General features: G+C 39.8%; 1 protein-coding gene across 1 annotated transcript in view; it reads right to left on the bottom strand.

Annotated features, from left to right (window-relative positions):
- syne2a (spectrin repeat containing, nuclear envelope 2a) overlaps positions 1-16841 on the bottom strand; it is an 88352-nt gene that overhangs the window by 2814 nt on the left and 68697 nt on the right. Inside the window, exons 96-110 of the mRNA XM_085383119.1 lie at positions 16459-16566; positions 15079-15234; positions 12810-12968; positions 11971-12137; positions 7869-8031; positions 7367-7557; positions 6907-7057; positions 6089-6271; positions 5332-5469; positions 4917-5108; positions 4263-4539; positions 3256-3324; positions 1833-1966; positions 1573-1699; positions 39-241 (exon numbers count right to left, since the gene is read on the bottom strand). Coding sequence (XP_085239245.1) covers positions 39-241; positions 1573-1699; positions 1833-1966; positions 3256-3324; positions 4263-4539; positions 4917-5108; positions 5332-5469; positions 6089-6271; positions 6907-7057; positions 7367-7557; positions 7869-8031; positions 11971-12137; positions 12810-12968; positions 15079-15234; positions 16459-16566 — 2418 coding nt within the window. The remainder of the gene's footprint in view (positions 1-38; positions 242-1572; positions 1700-1832; positions 1967-3255; positions 3325-4262; positions 4540-4916; positions 5109-5331; positions 5470-6088; positions 6272-6906; positions 7058-7366; positions 7558-7868; positions 8032-11970; positions 12138-12809; positions 12969-15078; positions 15235-16458; positions 16567-16841) is intronic.

Genomic DNA, 16841 nt, shown 5'->3' on the forward strand with positions numbered 1-16841 from the left:
ACAAATTCCTCTTTTTTATGTTTAGTATTAAATCTTACCTTTAGTTCTTTAGCTCTGGCCTCCATCTCCTCAATACAGGCTGCTGGGTCAGGCTCCTGAAGGCGGTCCAGCTCCGGGATCACATTTTTTAACCAGGAAGTAATGTTGTCGAGATCACACCTGAGCTGCTGAGGCTCCTCAGAGCTGTCACGCTCACTGCATCTGGACCGTGCCTTGAGCAACTCCCAGCGTTCAATCACACCTAAGAGTACACGAACATCTTTGAATGTAAACATATGCTGAAGATGCTCAAGCTCACAGAAATAAACAGCAGCAAAGGGGCCAGTTAACAGAGGAAACAGAGGCCAAACTTGCATTGCTTTTTTCTGGATGCACGTCTGGGTTTAAAATGCTTTCACTGGCTAAACTGCTGCAATGTTTATAATTGTTTCCTGCCAAAGCTCTGCAGTCTAAGCTAATGTTCGTGCACTGATATTAAAGCACTAAACACCACTCAGTGACTCTTGTCCAACCCCTCCCTCTTTTTTTAAACTACTTTCAAGCATTTCTTCAAGTTAGAGACTTTATAAAAAAGATTGATGTAGCTGAAAAGGAAAGCTGATGTGGAAGTGCAAAAGAAGTACTATTTCTAATAGCCAGTAGGGGGCAACCTATTCAGTTTCAAAATGAAGCAATAGTATTCCGTGAGAAAATGAACCTTCTGCTCACTTGATTTATGCGCTAATGCTTCTGTGTTTGGTTTATGATGTCACTATTTTGGTCTTACTGAAGACAGTACCAAGCTTATTTATAAATTATGGACACCTCTGGATAAAATAGCAGAAGAAGCAGCATACAATACAGGGCATGGCTCTAGTCCAATTGCTTACTGATGCTGCGTCTACACAGAAAGTGATTGACAATGAAGTGATGACTCGACACCACAGAGCATTTAGTGATATTTGGCAACTTCAAGTGACTAGAAGCAGAAAAATACACGGCAAGTATTGAAGCGACAAGAAATGAGACCACAAGATACTGCTGACTCACTTAAGAAATGGTAGTAAACACACTGCTCAAAAAAATTTGAGTAACCCTTTTTAATGAGAAAATAGTATCAAGTCAATTAAACTTCTGTGATACTGATCAGTTTCCGCTGCTTCGGTGTTAATGAAATTACCCTCAGTTGCACTGAAGGGGCAACAATGAGGCAACCTTCAAAAACAGGAGTGGTTTTACAGCTGGAAGCCACTGACATTTTTCCTTCCTCAACTTTTCTGACTGTTTTTTCACTAGTTTTGCACTACTGGTAACATGAAGTGATACCTGGACCCTACACAGGTTACACAGGTAGCTTAACTCCTCCGGGATGGTACAACAATATGTAGTTAGCACAGCCCAGAATGAGCCCTCAGCCATCAAAGAGTGCTAATAATATTATTTAAAAAACAAAAAACAAAAACGCAAACCTGCTTTTGAAAACAGTGTGATGTCACGGTTACTATGGCCTACTATATCCATCATTTACATACAGTTTATAGTTTACCTGATGTTGCTGATTTTTGCAAAGCGTTCAGCATCTTTGAGGCTCACCTGACTGTTTGTCTGAGGCACTCAGTCCCATGAGACCGAACTCCTCCGGCTGCTCCACGTCATCCAGGATCAGCGACACTCTGTTGATGCTCTCTATGCTCCTGCTGCACTCAGACATGAGACTCAGCTGGAAACAAAACAAACACACTTTAAGTTATTACATCTGGAGGAGCACACGGTCTGCATATTTTGTCTCAAATGCATTCCCAAGAGTGAGCTATTATTAGTTTAACTACTAGAGAGAAGTTTTTGAAGCGTACATATCCCGGCTTTAGAGGGGTACTGGTCAGAGTGGGTGTGGCCTCAGTGTGTCCCTCTGTATCAGACTCAGTTTCTCTGTCTCCCAGTGCCTGCCATCTCGGAGAGTCTTGTACAGCCACCGACCTGCTTGATGCTGAGATGCAAAAATAATAAAAAATGAGTCTTTGTCAGTATTTTCCAGTAATGTTACATTTAGATATACTGTATTCTCAATATTATTATAATATTTTTTATTATCTTTTACCTATTTTGACATATTTTTCAGTGTTGGATGTTCACAGTTTTAGATGCTCATTTGCAAATATGCACACACAAAAATGCTCAGGTCTTTCTCAGACTTCTCTTTGGAATAAAAAAAGTGGAAACATGCTATTTTAATGGAACTGCAGAATAAAAAAAAGGGAGCTGGAAATAAGCATTAGGTCTCCTTTTAACTGCAGGACACCAGCTTTCTGCTAAGAAACCATTTGGTCTTAACTTTCCTTTGTGGGAGTTTTTGGATTGATTCACTGTAAGATCTGCATCTGGCATTTACTACTGTCTCTTTAGCTGATGTGTCTGGTGTGATCAAGCAAACATTCGAGGTTCAACTACAGTGAATCAGATGTATTCAGATCTACTAAATTAAGTACATCTGGAACGTAACTCGAGCAAAAACAAACAAATAACCCTGCAAACAACAAATCAAAGATCTGCATGGTGGTGTTTACTCAGTGCTTATTTCACATGTTTGAGCGGTAAAAAGAGGGATTACAGCACAAAGAGCCAAGTAGGCAAGGCCACAACTGGAAAACACCTGCATAGACTGGTAGGAATTGTTATTTATCAAAGGAAATTGATAAATAACAATAATGTTATGGATGACACAGCACAACATTTTCCTACCTCCTAGTGTTACATGCACTGTAAAGTTCTAGAAACTAGTGGAGGACAGTGAGGTGGGCAAATGTGAGTGTGTTGGAGAATTGCAATATAAAAAAAAGACAAAGATAAAAGAGGATGTTGGAAGAGGATGAAAGGATGAAATGAAAGAGGCTGAAATTAACACAACAAAGTTTGGACCGCTGAAAGTAAGATGTAAAAGAGAAAAAGGGAAGACATAAATTCAGATAACGATAAAAAATCTCCTGAAGAAAAAAATAAACCCATTAAAAGTGCAAAAAATATTAAGACCTCAAATAAATCAATCATAAGCAGACCAGGACTTTGAAGTGTAGAGACTTTGGGCATTTATATTACAAATATACAAGAAAAGGACACTCGAGGTGTTTTTTCCTTAAACCAGTAAAGTATCCAAGTGGAAGAGACAGCACAACAAGCATTTGGATGCCAAGTGATACATGAGCAGCAGGAAGCTATTCTCTGGAAATATTTCGGCATGAAGAGCAGAGCGGTGAGTGCTGAAGATGCTCTTGAGCCTACCCAGTGACGAGGCGAGCGGGGCCTCTGAGGCTTCGATAAATTCCTCCAGGGTCTCAGTCAACTCCACCTCTGCGAGGAGAGAGGGGTCAGACTAGAAATCTCTTTAAAACAAGACATCCTTTCTTCCAGAATCCAAACTAAAAACTGAAAAATGAGAGGAAAAGGCTCAAACTTGTCCAAGTCTTTTGGTCTTTTGGATTTCTTTCTTTGTCTGCTTGCCTCCTTTTTTGCAACATTGAACATTGGTCTGCTTTTTAGGGCTCCGATGGATGATGCTGTGGATCGTTTGTCTCCATGCTTATGACTGAGCTGTGGTTTATGAGTCAGTTGTTTTTTGGTAGTGAATAACATTCATTTTCAGCTGGTGTGAAAACTAAACAACCAAACAAAGAAAACTTTACATCTCAGCAACCTGACATTTTTATAATAATACTGATTACTGATTTTTAACTCACAGCCTAAACTACCGAGTTTGAACTGTCAAGGCAGAAATGTACATGTTTATCCTCTCTAATTTATTCAGGACATCTGCAGATTTTCCCTGTTTTTAAAAAATGTGCGCTGGGCTTTCGTCTTTGTCTTCATTGGCAGTTAGTCAAGCAAGTTTCACACAGTGACTCATCACAAAAACGATGCAAGTTAAATGCTGAGTTGCTCTCAGTCTCTAGAACTTGACTTGGCTCTTTGTGATTATGCAGAATGACAGCAGGAGTTACTTGTTAGTTGTATGTTTTGTACCTCTTATTAACTCCCTTTTTAACTTTTATTTTACAGGTCTGGGCTGACCCAGGATGTCTGTCAGCACGACTCTTTGGGGTTAAATTGTTAGAAATAACACTGTTATTTATCTACTACTTATTTATTTTGGTGCTTTGGTATAAATGGGGTTGTCTTTATCTGTGATCAGAGCAGCTGCCTCCCAGTGGCCAATATTGGAGCCTGTGGTGGGCCAGTTCTGCCCCCCGGGCCTTATGTTTGACACCCTTGGAGGCAGACTTTAAAGATACCTGACAGCGCACTGAAGTAAGCTCCCTCTTCCTCGTTCTCTTCCTCTTCCTCATCATCCTCATGTGATGATGACCCTCCTACGTCTACGGTGTGGTCCCACTCCAAAGCCAGTGAATCCGGTGTCTCCCGCCCTGAACGCACCAGGGGTGAGGACAGCAGGAGAGTGGGTGTGGCTGGAAGGCTTCCAAAGCTACGCCCAAGCCATGGTCGGCCAATCAGCTCCAAGCTTGATTCCAGGGAAAAGGTGGTAGAGGGGATCTCTGGTTCTTCTGTGATCTAGGACAGAGAAACCAAGCCAAGTGTGAATGATACATACCTGTCCTTACACTGGTAACACACACCAAGTCCTTGTTAGTTTTAGAACTGCCTCTCACATGTTATGCATAATTTGAAAAAATTGCATAGAATCAAGCAATAAACACGTGTGTATGGATCGGTGCCAAAAACTACGAACATATCTGGAAAATATTCTGCTGGATATTTAAAATAGGTTTAAAAACATGGAACAAAAAACTGCATGCATGTATAAAAGTCATACAAAGGAAAATCTATAAAATGATAAGGGATATTTTTTTATTTATAATATGTTAGACATTTTGTTATATCTGCTTGAATTAGACTGGAATCTGAAAAATGTGTGCGCCTAGGCTTACAGGGGGTTGGCTGAGGCGCTGATGGAAGCGGACCAGTCTCCTGAAAACTTCCTGGCAGTAGGAGTGCAGCTCCTCCAGCTCCTCCTCTATCTTCGCCGCATCCTGCGGTGAGCTCTTCTGGATCAGGCCCTCTCCAAACACAATCAGTCCATCAATGCGCTCAGTGTTCAGGGTGATCTCTTTCTGGAAACTCTGCAGGAAGACGAAGGGATAAATGAGTGGACAGAGATTGAGCCTTTAAACCCAAAGGAACAAAACGCAGCTTCTGATAATATCTGTAAAAGCATTCAACAAATAATTCTTTCCAAAATATTGCCATAGCTAAAGCCAAGACCTTAAGCATCTTAACATGCAATTCTTATAATCACTAGGAGACATGGTTTTGTGTGTGTACAGTACATGAGCTGTGCCTCACATTGAGCTGCCGTATCTTCTGATGGACATCGCTCTCTGAAAAGTGCTCAACGTTGGTGAGCTGCAGATCGAGGTTGGTCAGCCACACCAGCAAACTTTCCCTGGTCCCTTCAAATTCCTCCTTCTGACTGGTGAAATACTGTGAGAGAAGAAAGCAAAGCAGTTCATTACATCCTCTAGTGAAAGCTTGACATTAATGCCAACTTGTCAATTTAAAATAATAAGCCGGAGATTTACAGTAAAATGTGCAACACAAGACAATTTCAGCTTTTATAAAAACAACTGGAAACATTTGACTTTTAAAACGAGGAGAAATCACATGGCGTCAGAATTAAATGTATTTATGACATTTATTAAGAGAAACAGCCCGTTTCATAGATCAACACATTAGCAGGGGGCCTTTTTACAGCTTTACTGATTACACAATTATTATTTCAAACTGTTCTGAACAATGCTGCAACCGAGCAGTCGCGTTACTATAATTTCAGTAAGGACGCACAAACGAATTTGCCTATTAATTAAATGTCAAACAAAGAAAGTAACATTGCCTGCGTGCATCATGTTGTGATTTTGAAATTAGAATAAAACAAAAATACACTCAATGAGTCAGTGGCCTTTATGTGAATCTGACAAACACCAGCTCCATATTAGGACCAAAAATTTAACTAAAACTGAAAATGTACTCTGAAAACTGACTGAAATTAAAATAAATTGAAAAGAAATCTAAAATGAGATTTCAAAAATAAAAGTTTCTGTACCTTGAGCCTGCGGAGGATGGCGGCCACTCTTCGGTGCAGTGTATCCCACCGCCGGTTGCCTTCATGGACCATTGCTTTGAGCTGGCTGGCTCGGTCGGTGCGGTTTTCCCTGGCCAGCCGGCGGTACTGATTGTTGACCAGCTCCAGCTGGGTCAGTCGCTCATGAACCTGCCTTTGGAAACCCTGAAGAAGAGAGAGGAAGCATGGACAATTCAGTGTCTTTATTTCCTCAGTGTGAAGAATTGAAACATCCTCGATTTCTTTATTATATTTTTCTAAGAAAATGAAAAACATTTATCTAAGATTTATTGAAACATGTGCAAACATCAATGGAAATACAATATATAGGGCAAAGACAGAGTTTATATTCTTTTAATGACCTTGAAATTCAATATTTGGGACCACCTTTACTTTTATATAGCCTGAACTATTCTTGCAGTGTCTCAAGGACAATCTATGACTGATAGGGTTCTATTATGTGTTCTATCCAAGTCTACTTTTACTGCATTGGCAGCTCATGCTCACGACGATTTGAACTGATACACTTAAAATTTGGATTCATCACTCCATCAAATGCGTTGCCACGGTTTTTCACTCCAGTTCTTGTGTAATTTGGCATACCTCAGCCTTTTCTCCTTGTCTACCTTCCTTAATAATAGCTTTTTGGTTAAAGACACAATTTAAAATTGGTACTTTGTTTTGCATAAACACAACACTGGTTCATCCCTTGAGTTGCAACGTCCGACTTCAAACTGATAAAGATTACTGATGATCAAACAGAAACAAATCTTCATCAAGCTAACCTCACAACAACTGACCTCAAACTTCTTGAGCTCCTCTTTGGCGACAGCAAAAAGGACATCAGCTGAGTTGGGGTTGGCAGCGGTTCGCTCAGCCATCTTGAGCCAATCCTCAAATCGGGAGTAGTCATTGAGAAACTTACACCAGAGTGTCCACGTCTCCTCAATCCTGCGAGCAGACATCGTGATGGAATATTTGTTTCTGTAATGTTCAGACTCTGCGTACGTCTAAAGCATTAACCTAAAACTTTTAATCAACATGAATTATTATTTAGAAAAGAATCTGTGTCGTGACATCAGTTGAACAGTAACCTAAAGAAGACCCCGTGTTAAAAATCATGAGCTTCAAATCGACATTTGGGTCCAGTTTGTTTAATATTTTGTCATATTTCATTTATTATATTTGTGACAGTACAGAAAATTACAGTAACAGACATAGAAGTTTAAACATCAGTATGTTCTTTAGCTCCTACAGTACCTGAGCTTTCGATTCAGAGCCATAGCACAGATGGTCCTCCAGCGCTGGTCCAGGCTGCGGCTGGTCTCCTGCAAGGAGTCGCTCTCCGCCTCAGTGCCACCAGTAGCATCTTCATCCCGCAGCAACACATCGCACAGACTGAGCACGGATGCTACGCCCTCCGTGTGCTTCTCAATGTCCCTCTGCAGCTCCTGGACAGACATAAGGACAGGTATCACATTGGTCCATACTGTGCTACAAACCTCATTTATTAAACATCAGTCCACAGACAGAGGACAGTGAGGCACTGCATGTGACCACCTCTCCCCAAATTAAACAAAGGACAGATATGAATTATTAATCATAAACAGACAAAGAGTTGCAAGGAGTGAAAAAGAACCTTTAAAACAAACAAAAAAGAGAGAAAAAGGGTTTACAAAAAAAAGGGAAAAAATTAAAAATGTCAAATTGCTTGTTTGACATTAATAATAATAATAATGTCATAAGGTGTTGTGAAGTCCACCTGCTGCTCTGCCAGCCTCCTTTGGATCTCCTGTTCGTGACAGACGCTGTAGGTGATGGGTCTCGACAGCTCGGCCTCGATGCGAGAAAGCCATGAGCGGAGGTTACTCATGTTTTTATCCAACTGCTGGATCGTCACCAGAGTTTCCTTCAGCTTCTTCACCCTGAAAGGACACAACCACATCAATGTAAAAAAAAAAAAAAGATAAAAAATCTCTTTGAACGCCTTCATTTGATATTAACAAATAACAATCTGGGGGTTTCAACCCTTATTAAGGTTTAAAATTAAGTGATGAAACTGCTGAACAATCACCTGAGTTTAAAAAACAAAAACCAATAGAAATAAAATTGAATAAAAAGATGGGAATACAAAAAAGTACAGAAGACCACAGAGAATAGTGAAAGAAAAAAAGGATATGAACGAGAAAATAAGGGTAAAGAAAACTAGTGAATGAGAGAAAGACGGAGAAAAAATGATATATAATACAATAAACCTTACAGTAAACAAACTAATTACAAAATTAAAAAAAAATGTGAATAATTAACCTCCTAGGACCTGGCGTATGTGGACATCACGTTTTGGGTTATTTAGACCAAAATACTCAATTTTGCTCTACAAGGGCCTGATATCCACTTACGAGGACATTATACTGCCACTGTTCTATCAAAATTTTAAACGAATATTCTCACATGTGGCTCTCATTTTTCTTAGAAACAAAAATTAGGTTAAAAAAAAAAAATCTGGTAATTCTTTGTTTTTACATTCATCGGGTCCCAATCAGCCCAAATATCAAAGAGAAATTAAAAATGCATGCCGTGGAAGAGTTCGGGTCTTAGAGGGTTAAAGTAATCAAAGTACTAAACTGATGATTGCTAACCCTTTAAAGCTAAGTGTATCATAGTTATTAAGAGTTTTTGAGACTTCTACATCATCAGGACTATTTTTCCCCAAAAATCTTAAATAAATTGCACAATACATTTTAGGAAATAAAATACATTTAAAAATGCCTGATGTAGCAAATATGATAGAAACTAAAATTCATATATGCACATTTATATTTATTTGTTTATTTATAAATTTCATCAGGAGTTTCAACATTCCCATTGCGAATTTCTAGACTTTTTCTGGCAATTATTTTATAGTCCTGCTTTTCAAGGGTTAAGCATTAACAGTGTAAAGAAGGAAGGAAGCAAAGAAGGAAGGAATGAAGAAGAAAAAGAAGGAGTTCACTAGCCTTCAACCTTCTCAGGTATCCTTACTAGAACTTCTAAAGTAACCATGGCAACTAACACCCGTATGAAAGAACACACCCACACACACACACCCACACACACACACACACACACACACACACACACACACACACACACATAGAGCGCCACAGTGACTGGTGTCATAGCAACGTATGGAACAATAAAAGCTCTCTTCTGAGCATTAAAAGCCTGAAGTGTGCCCCATTTGGGAGTTTGAGTTAATTTACCCATTTGATCCTTCCTCCTCTGCTGACGAGGTCCAGCAGAGCCTGTCAAGGGTGAGAGTGGAGACGCTCTCCACCGAAATAATAAGCACTAAAAAACCAGCTGCAAGTGTGATTGTCTGCCTCAAGAATGTATGAAAGGGTCCCAACAGATAACGGAGAAGTGAGAATGTAAACGAGCGGCATATTTTGAAAACCTAGTTAAGAAAAAGTTGGGATGCTGTGTCAAACCCAAATTGTATTCACAACAGACCGTAGAAAACATCCTAAATATTGAAATAAAACATTTTAACATTTGAGGAGAGAATGTTATGGCAGCAACAGGCCTCAAAAAAGTTGGGAAGTGGCCAACAAAAGGCTGGAAATGTAAGTGGAGCCAAAAAGAAGAAGAAAAAACACCTGGAGGAAAATTTTGTTACTAATTAGTTAAATTGCTGACAGATCAGTAACACGATTAGGTAAAAAAAGAGCAGAGGTTCACTAAAATTATCAGGTTTGCAAATCAATGAATTCATTTTTATTTACATTTTACAAACTGTCTCTTTTTTAAAAAACAGTTTTTTTTAAGTATTTGGAAATACATCAAAGTAGTAGTAGAAATGAAAGTGACCTACAAATGGTTCATAGAAACCCATTGTAGGTGGTTGCTAGATAATATGATGTTGTCATTGGACATGGGTGAGGACCTTCATTAGTACTTCTATGCCAAGTTTGTTTGGTCAATTAATAAAGGAGTAAGAGGAATACATGGATATTATTGGGCCAACCAACGTAACGTTTAAGGCAAATATAAAATAACTTTATATTTTCTCTAGTTTATCTAAAGGTTAATGAATCAGTATGAGCAAGCCCTATAATCAAAATAATATTTTCAATGCTAAAATATAATTAGTCATGTCAAATTTACTGTTTTATTAAAAAGCACATTATTAAATAGACACACTTACTGAATGGATTAAAATGGAAAATTAAAAAGAAAAAGAAAAAACCCAAACTCAAACATTTTCCCAGCTTCAGTCAAAACATTAATGTATATTTTGATCGTTTATATGAGAAACTACTGTGGCTTAATACAGTCAGTATAAATTCTGTTCAGAAACACATTCTTCCACTTTGCAGATGCAACCAACTCGGTCCACTAACCAGTCTCTTTCTCCCATTCACTCCTTCTGCACCTCTGACAGGCTAACAAAGGCCAGCAGCTTCACGCCGAGGCCAAACAAAGAAACAAAACCCGGTCAGAGGCACTCGCTCAGGAAAAGGACACGAAGAGAATGGATAGAGAAAATGAAGCAGAAAGGAGCTGGAGGATAAGAGAGGATGCATGGCTATAAAGTACAGCTGACCACAGGAGGGCTCAAAGTTAGCCAGACACTGACCTCCAAAAGGCATCTACTGTTCTTACAGTACTTGTTTAATCCAGTATGATGTTTTTAGATAATTATTCCCTGAACTAAAGATTTAGCTACAAACACGACTATTTAAATCATGCCTACTAGCTATTGAAAATAAAACATAGATAAGGAGCATGAATGCTCCTCATTCGTGCAGAATTTTCACTTCTACAATTTACATACAGAAGTGTATAAAGAAACCTCATAGTTTCACACTTTATTTCTATTAGAAGCATCTAAATTAATTTAGGCTCCAGGACTTTGCTCGGTTAAGTTCACTAGCACACGTTGGCTGACTGTTCTGGGGTTAAAAAGTGCATGCCATGTTTCTAGCAGAGGCAGACAGTTAAAAAAACAGAGATAGTGTAGTTCATCTATTGGCAGACTACAGGATGGCAGAGAAACTCTTCTCCATCAAGAATTCTTGGCTCCCATCTTGTCTACATGTGGTCAAGCCAGCTTAAATCTGCTCACTGGGTCTTTTGAGAGGGCCTCAATTTGAAAATCAGCAATTAATACATACCGACATATGCCTCCCTCCCACCCACCCACCTTCAATAGTTATCCCAGTGACAGGCTACGGGGTGGGGGTGGGGTGGGGGGGTTCAGAGTGGACATATGCTCCCGTCTGAGGCTAGGCGCAGCCAATTTTTTTCATGATAGAGGTGGAGGGGCTAAACAGCAGTGCAAAAAGAGGAGTCTGTATCTCCTGCTCTTCCACAGGACTGTCCATCTGTTTTTAAGGGGTCAGGGGGGGCAGTAACAGTTTACAAACACAGAGGCTTAACCTCTGCAGTCTGAACATTGGAGGCCATGTATTCCTGACAGCTGCAGAGCATAGCTAACGCAGCAGCAGGTGGATGGATACCCAGAAGAGCTGCTGTTTAATTACAGCCTTTTTGGTCCTTAATTATGCCTTTTACTGCTGAGCAGGTTTGATGTGAAAAGTGCTCGGTGGGGGGATAATGATGTGAATTGCTGGTTCTGTACACAATAAACCTGAATCTTCTATAAACCATTGGCCACATGCACAAATACACACTTCATCTTTTATTCTTACCATAACTTTACCTTTAGTCTTTGAAAGGTGCTTCCTGAATGGGGAGCCACACTGTATATACACAATTTGCTTTCTTAAGTGCCTTTTGCAAAGTGTTTAACTGGCATAAATAAACACTTTTGTTAGCAGGTCACACCATGCAGCTTCTGTGGCGGCTGTGGTTGCTCTCACCTGGCTTCGATTTGGTGGAAGAGGTTGTGCCAGCGCTGGTTGACTTCCTGCAGCGACTCGTGGACCTGTGCCTGCTTGGCCTCGTCGCTGGCTAAGAGCAGCTGCTCTCCCAGCTGTTTCAGGTGGCTTTTATTCTCACTAAACAAGTTAATTTCCTCCATACAGTCCTGTAAGGAAACATGAAACGATGCTGATATATGAACATTATATCCTTTGTGAACATTTAGTCCTTAAAACAGCAAGTAACCTTGGAAAACCTGGAAACTATTCCAGTGGTTCTCAAACCACATCAAAACTCATGATTAACGATACAGGGCAATTAGCCAAATGTTGTCTGTTTTTTCTTCATCAGGAAAAAGTTCACACCTAATCAAGTTTTAGTGCAAAGCCATAAAATGGATGAGTTATAGTCATTCAACCTGCCCATTTCCATTCCCTTAAGCACTGGGTTTTTTACCAGAAAGTATTTTCTTTAGCTACTATCTTAATAAAAAGTACTGACAAGGGGCTCCAATTTTCTCCGGTCATCTACAAGCAAAAAAACACAACCTCTAAAATAACTGAAATCATACTTCATCTTGAGACAGGAAGGACAACTGTTGTGAAAAAACAAAAGGCCTATAGATCATCAATTCTAGGCCACCATCTGTTATAAACACAGCACATGTAGTTCATATATGGACTTAAAATAGAGCTTATATGAATGCCTTAGTTCATGAACTAGTTGTTGGAACACACACTTCCTCAAAGTAATGTCAAAATAATACCCATAAACAATCCCTTTGTTGATTGAGGTGATTATTGTCTGTGAAACTCTAGTGTTGGGCAACGCCTCGTACCTTCTTTAGTTTCTCCACCATTTCTTTGATGCTCAGCTCTCCCCGGTGGCACACTTTGTGCTCCATCTGAGTCAGCCAATCACAGAACTCCTTGTTTTTGTCATTGAAGATGGTCCACGCATTGAGACGATCTGCGATTTCCTGCTTGCGCGATGACACCTAAGAAGAGTCAAAGCAATAAAAGTGGTGTTTAAGCAGTGCTATAAGTTAAAGATTACAAGTGTGAACTACCTATTCTCAGATAATCACCATGCTATGTTTGCACATTGGGTATACTGCTACAATATATAAAGCCCCGCTAAAATAATTCACTCTAATAAATCTTCAGTGCTGGCAGTTACAAAGTGCTATGGTGCAGAGCACATCTACTGGTTCTCTAACTAAAACTTTCCAAGATCTTTTACAATGTTTTGTTACAATTAACAAGCAGATCATGGAGAGAAAAATCATCTATAGTTGTAAACGTGGTACTTTCGTTGGCAAATTTACTGTCGACTTGCAGGAAACAACAAAAAGAGTGGTGACGAACCTCTTTATGACTGTCAGTCCAGTCTGAAACAGGGTTAATTGTTTTGACTCCCCTTGGTATGCATCCAAGAAACAGTCTGACCCAAATATAGTGCACAAAAAAGCATTTGTGTGGTTGAACTTGGTGCAACTGGGTGTATAACTGATGAAATTTGTAGGGCACTTCAAAAGCCCCAAAGCATAAAAATGTGTGATTACATGGTATTAAAGATTAAAACGTGGCAAAAATGTTCTCTTGCTACAGTTAAATAGCATTTCATCAGTAATCAACTGAATTGAGAAAAATCCCCAGGAGAGTCTTGATATTTGATGAAATTAACAAGGTCCATTTACCTAATGACAGCTTAATACCATGAAAACACCCCATTTCATTGCTGCGGGGGGTGATAATCTTTTTGAAGCTAAAGGGCTTAGCATGCCCATGGGGCATGTTACATCAGCCATAGTTTATTGCTCAGTGACACTTTTATTTTAAAATGAGCCCCGCTTTGGTTTTAATGAACTGGCATCGGAATGGAGGAGAATTTAGGGTGCATTGTGAGCCGCGGTCACCCTGTGAGGACTTAGTGCTTCCCTGGAACAATAGATCCAGTCCCTTGAATCCCCCTTAGCCCAGCCGAGCCATCTGCTCATCAGACCCATTCCGGTGGCTTCCCCCACCTACCACCTGTTAACTATGCAGAGGAAACTGCAGTGGCTCAGATCCACGCCCCCCGGCCAAGTCAGGGATGAATACGGATTAAAAATGTTTGGTGTGATCTATCAGCTGAAACTAACAAAAATTCGTTTTAAGACTACTGTCTAGACTTTTCTATATCAAACTAACAAAAACGATTCAGTACAAAAATCACACACACCTAACTGTGAGTGAGTGGTCTTTACTGGAAGAAATCAGATGGCTTTCAGGCAATTACATGATGGTATTGTGCAAAGTTAAGGTTAACTACTTCAGTTTGCATACAGAAAACAAGAGTACTACACACACAATGCATTCCTGGCTGCTGTTGCTATAACCGTGAAACCCAGTAACTCCTGCCAAGACAGGGGCAGGTGGACTATAATTGGGGACTCTATTAGCATGAGCATAAATTAAACCATAATCCCTGACAAAAATGTATAGAGCTTGTCATAACTGTGTGTTTCTCAAGAAAAAGAGTGATTTTGTGCCTAAGCCGAAAGACTTAGTCGCAGGAATTTGAGCCTGTGTGTATACAGCGGAGCTACTTTCTGCAATAATGTAGTTACAGAATTAACCCCCTGTTGTTTTAGACAGCTTCATGTGACTGCTCGTGGTAGCCTGACTTTTTCAAGCTCTCACTTTAAAAAGACTTCTCTTTACTTGGCTGATACGAGCAGAACAAGCTCTGCTGGATACAATCTAAAAACAACCTGTGAGATTCACCAAACTACAGAGGAAATATTAACAAACAAGTCATTTGGCTTGCAGGGAGGCAAATTGCTGAAAAGGAGACAGATGCAGTTTTCCCTCCATGAACCTGCGCATGCTGGCTCTTTTCTCACACAAATGAGTGTAAGTGTCTGTGTGTGTTTGTGTGCGTGTCTCTGTGTGTGGTGTAAGGCTTTGTGCTGCTGGTCACCGCCAAAACACAGCTGGTAGCAACTTTTCCCTCCTTCTCTCCCCAACCTCTCTTTCTCTCTCTTACCTGTTTCATCTGCAGTCCCTAAGACACACAGTCCCCCCGCTCTCTGTTTACATATAAACTTCTCTGTCAGTTCTCACCTTCATACACAGCTCTTCCCACTGACTGTGGAGTTGCTCCAGCTGCTTCTCCAGCAGAGCCGAGTCACTGGCCGTGACATACTGGGACAGGTCCGTCTTCATGTTGGCCAGTTCCTTCAATCCGATGGCCAAATGCTGCAGAGAGAGCTCAGTCTCCTGCATAACACACACAAGCATGCACACTTGAGCACCCGGTCAGATAGCCATGTACAAGTTGTGTGTGAACACGCTTCTCTCTTTTCGCTCTGACCGTCCAGATTAAAAGGATGTGGACGGGACAGGGGGAGGGTAGAAGGGGTAGAAAGGGGGAGGGGAGTGAAAGCATGGGGATATTAAATAAAGGAGGGGTGGGGGTAAACTCAGGGGTTCTCTGGTGGGATGGGGGTAGCTACTGATGAAATTGAAGTGTTCAGAAACTGGCTAGTTTTCAGACCAGTCCAGAAAACTGCAAATGATTTATTGGGATTTAAATGATAGGTTACTGTCATATAGGTGCCAATGGCATACATAGAGAGATGTCAAATTTTCAGTGTCACAGCAATGACAAAACAGTTTCTGTTCTTCTGTTCCTTTTTAGTAAGTATATTATTTCAGTAAATTACACAATGTCCACTGCTGGCAACCCTCAGTACCTGTTTTTCTGCAGCATGTGGATCTGATTCTGAGAATTAATTTGCAGAGAATGAGGTCCTACTCTGTTAAGACAAAGAGTTTTTCAAAGACTGTTTCCGAAGCAGAGAAGGTGACTGTCCTTGGCGAAAGAAGCCGCAGTACTAAAATGTGAAAACCCTATTATCAGGAATGCAAGTGAAACCCTTGATAGTCCTTGATATATTAAAGCACAAATTTAAATGTATTTTCATGCATTAAAATCTAAATTGAATCTAAACAGAGTTAATCTTCTCTGCACTGACAGAACCAAAGGCCATATTTCTACATATTTGATCTTGATACACTTGTAAATTACAGACTGTGTGTTTTCTAGATAATTTAATGCTTTGGAAAAGTAGCAAACATCCACATGTATTATATATGGAGTTGCATTACTGTTGAAACTTTGTGAAGGCTGATTGCAATAAAACTATAATAAAGCTTAAAAGCTCTTTAACTGCTTTGATGAATAGAGGTAGATTTCATTTGCACAACTGAGTACAAAAGGTTCTATTATGTCTGGAAATCATACAGCATAGCAGCTCATTTTATTATCAAAAATTGCCTTCATTTCTTAAACAGTATGTTATGAAATGTATTTTCACTCCACTGTTAGAAAAGTGGAGCTCTGAAATACCCGCAGCAGTTTTCTACAATTTATATCCCTCTACTTTTCATACATTCACAAACACATGAAAACACATCCTTTACAATATTATATTAAATCACCTGGATAAGAGCGGAGTCCTCCGGTCTTTCACACGTCTGTTGTTTCATCTTTAACTCGTGCATTTCAGACACGATGTTGCTGATTCCATCCTGACACCGAGACCACATCTAGACAAGCAGTGTGACACAGAGCGGTCAGAGATCTCTGGAGTGTGCTTGAAAACACATCAATAAAATGCCTCAGAGAAGACAGGGACAGCTTTAACATGTTAAATTATCAGACACCAAATGTGCCTTCCAAAAATAAATTTAATGAACCTCATAAAAGGAAAAAACTCAGAATGTCATCAGTGTTCTTAGTTTTTTAACAGTCAAGCTTTCAGATGCTGTGATAAATCCTGAGTGAAAATTTTTTTTTTAAATGTTACAAAACCATAGCTCTT

This window comes from Rhamphochromis longiceps, linkage group LG15, assembly GCF_057381845.1.
Source record: "Rhamphochromis longiceps isolate RC_006_pf linkage group LG15, R_longiceps_female_GT1.1, whole genome shotgun sequence".
NCBI lineage: Eukaryota > Metazoa > Chordata > Actinopteri > Cichliformes > Cichlidae > Rhamphochromis > Rhamphochromis longiceps.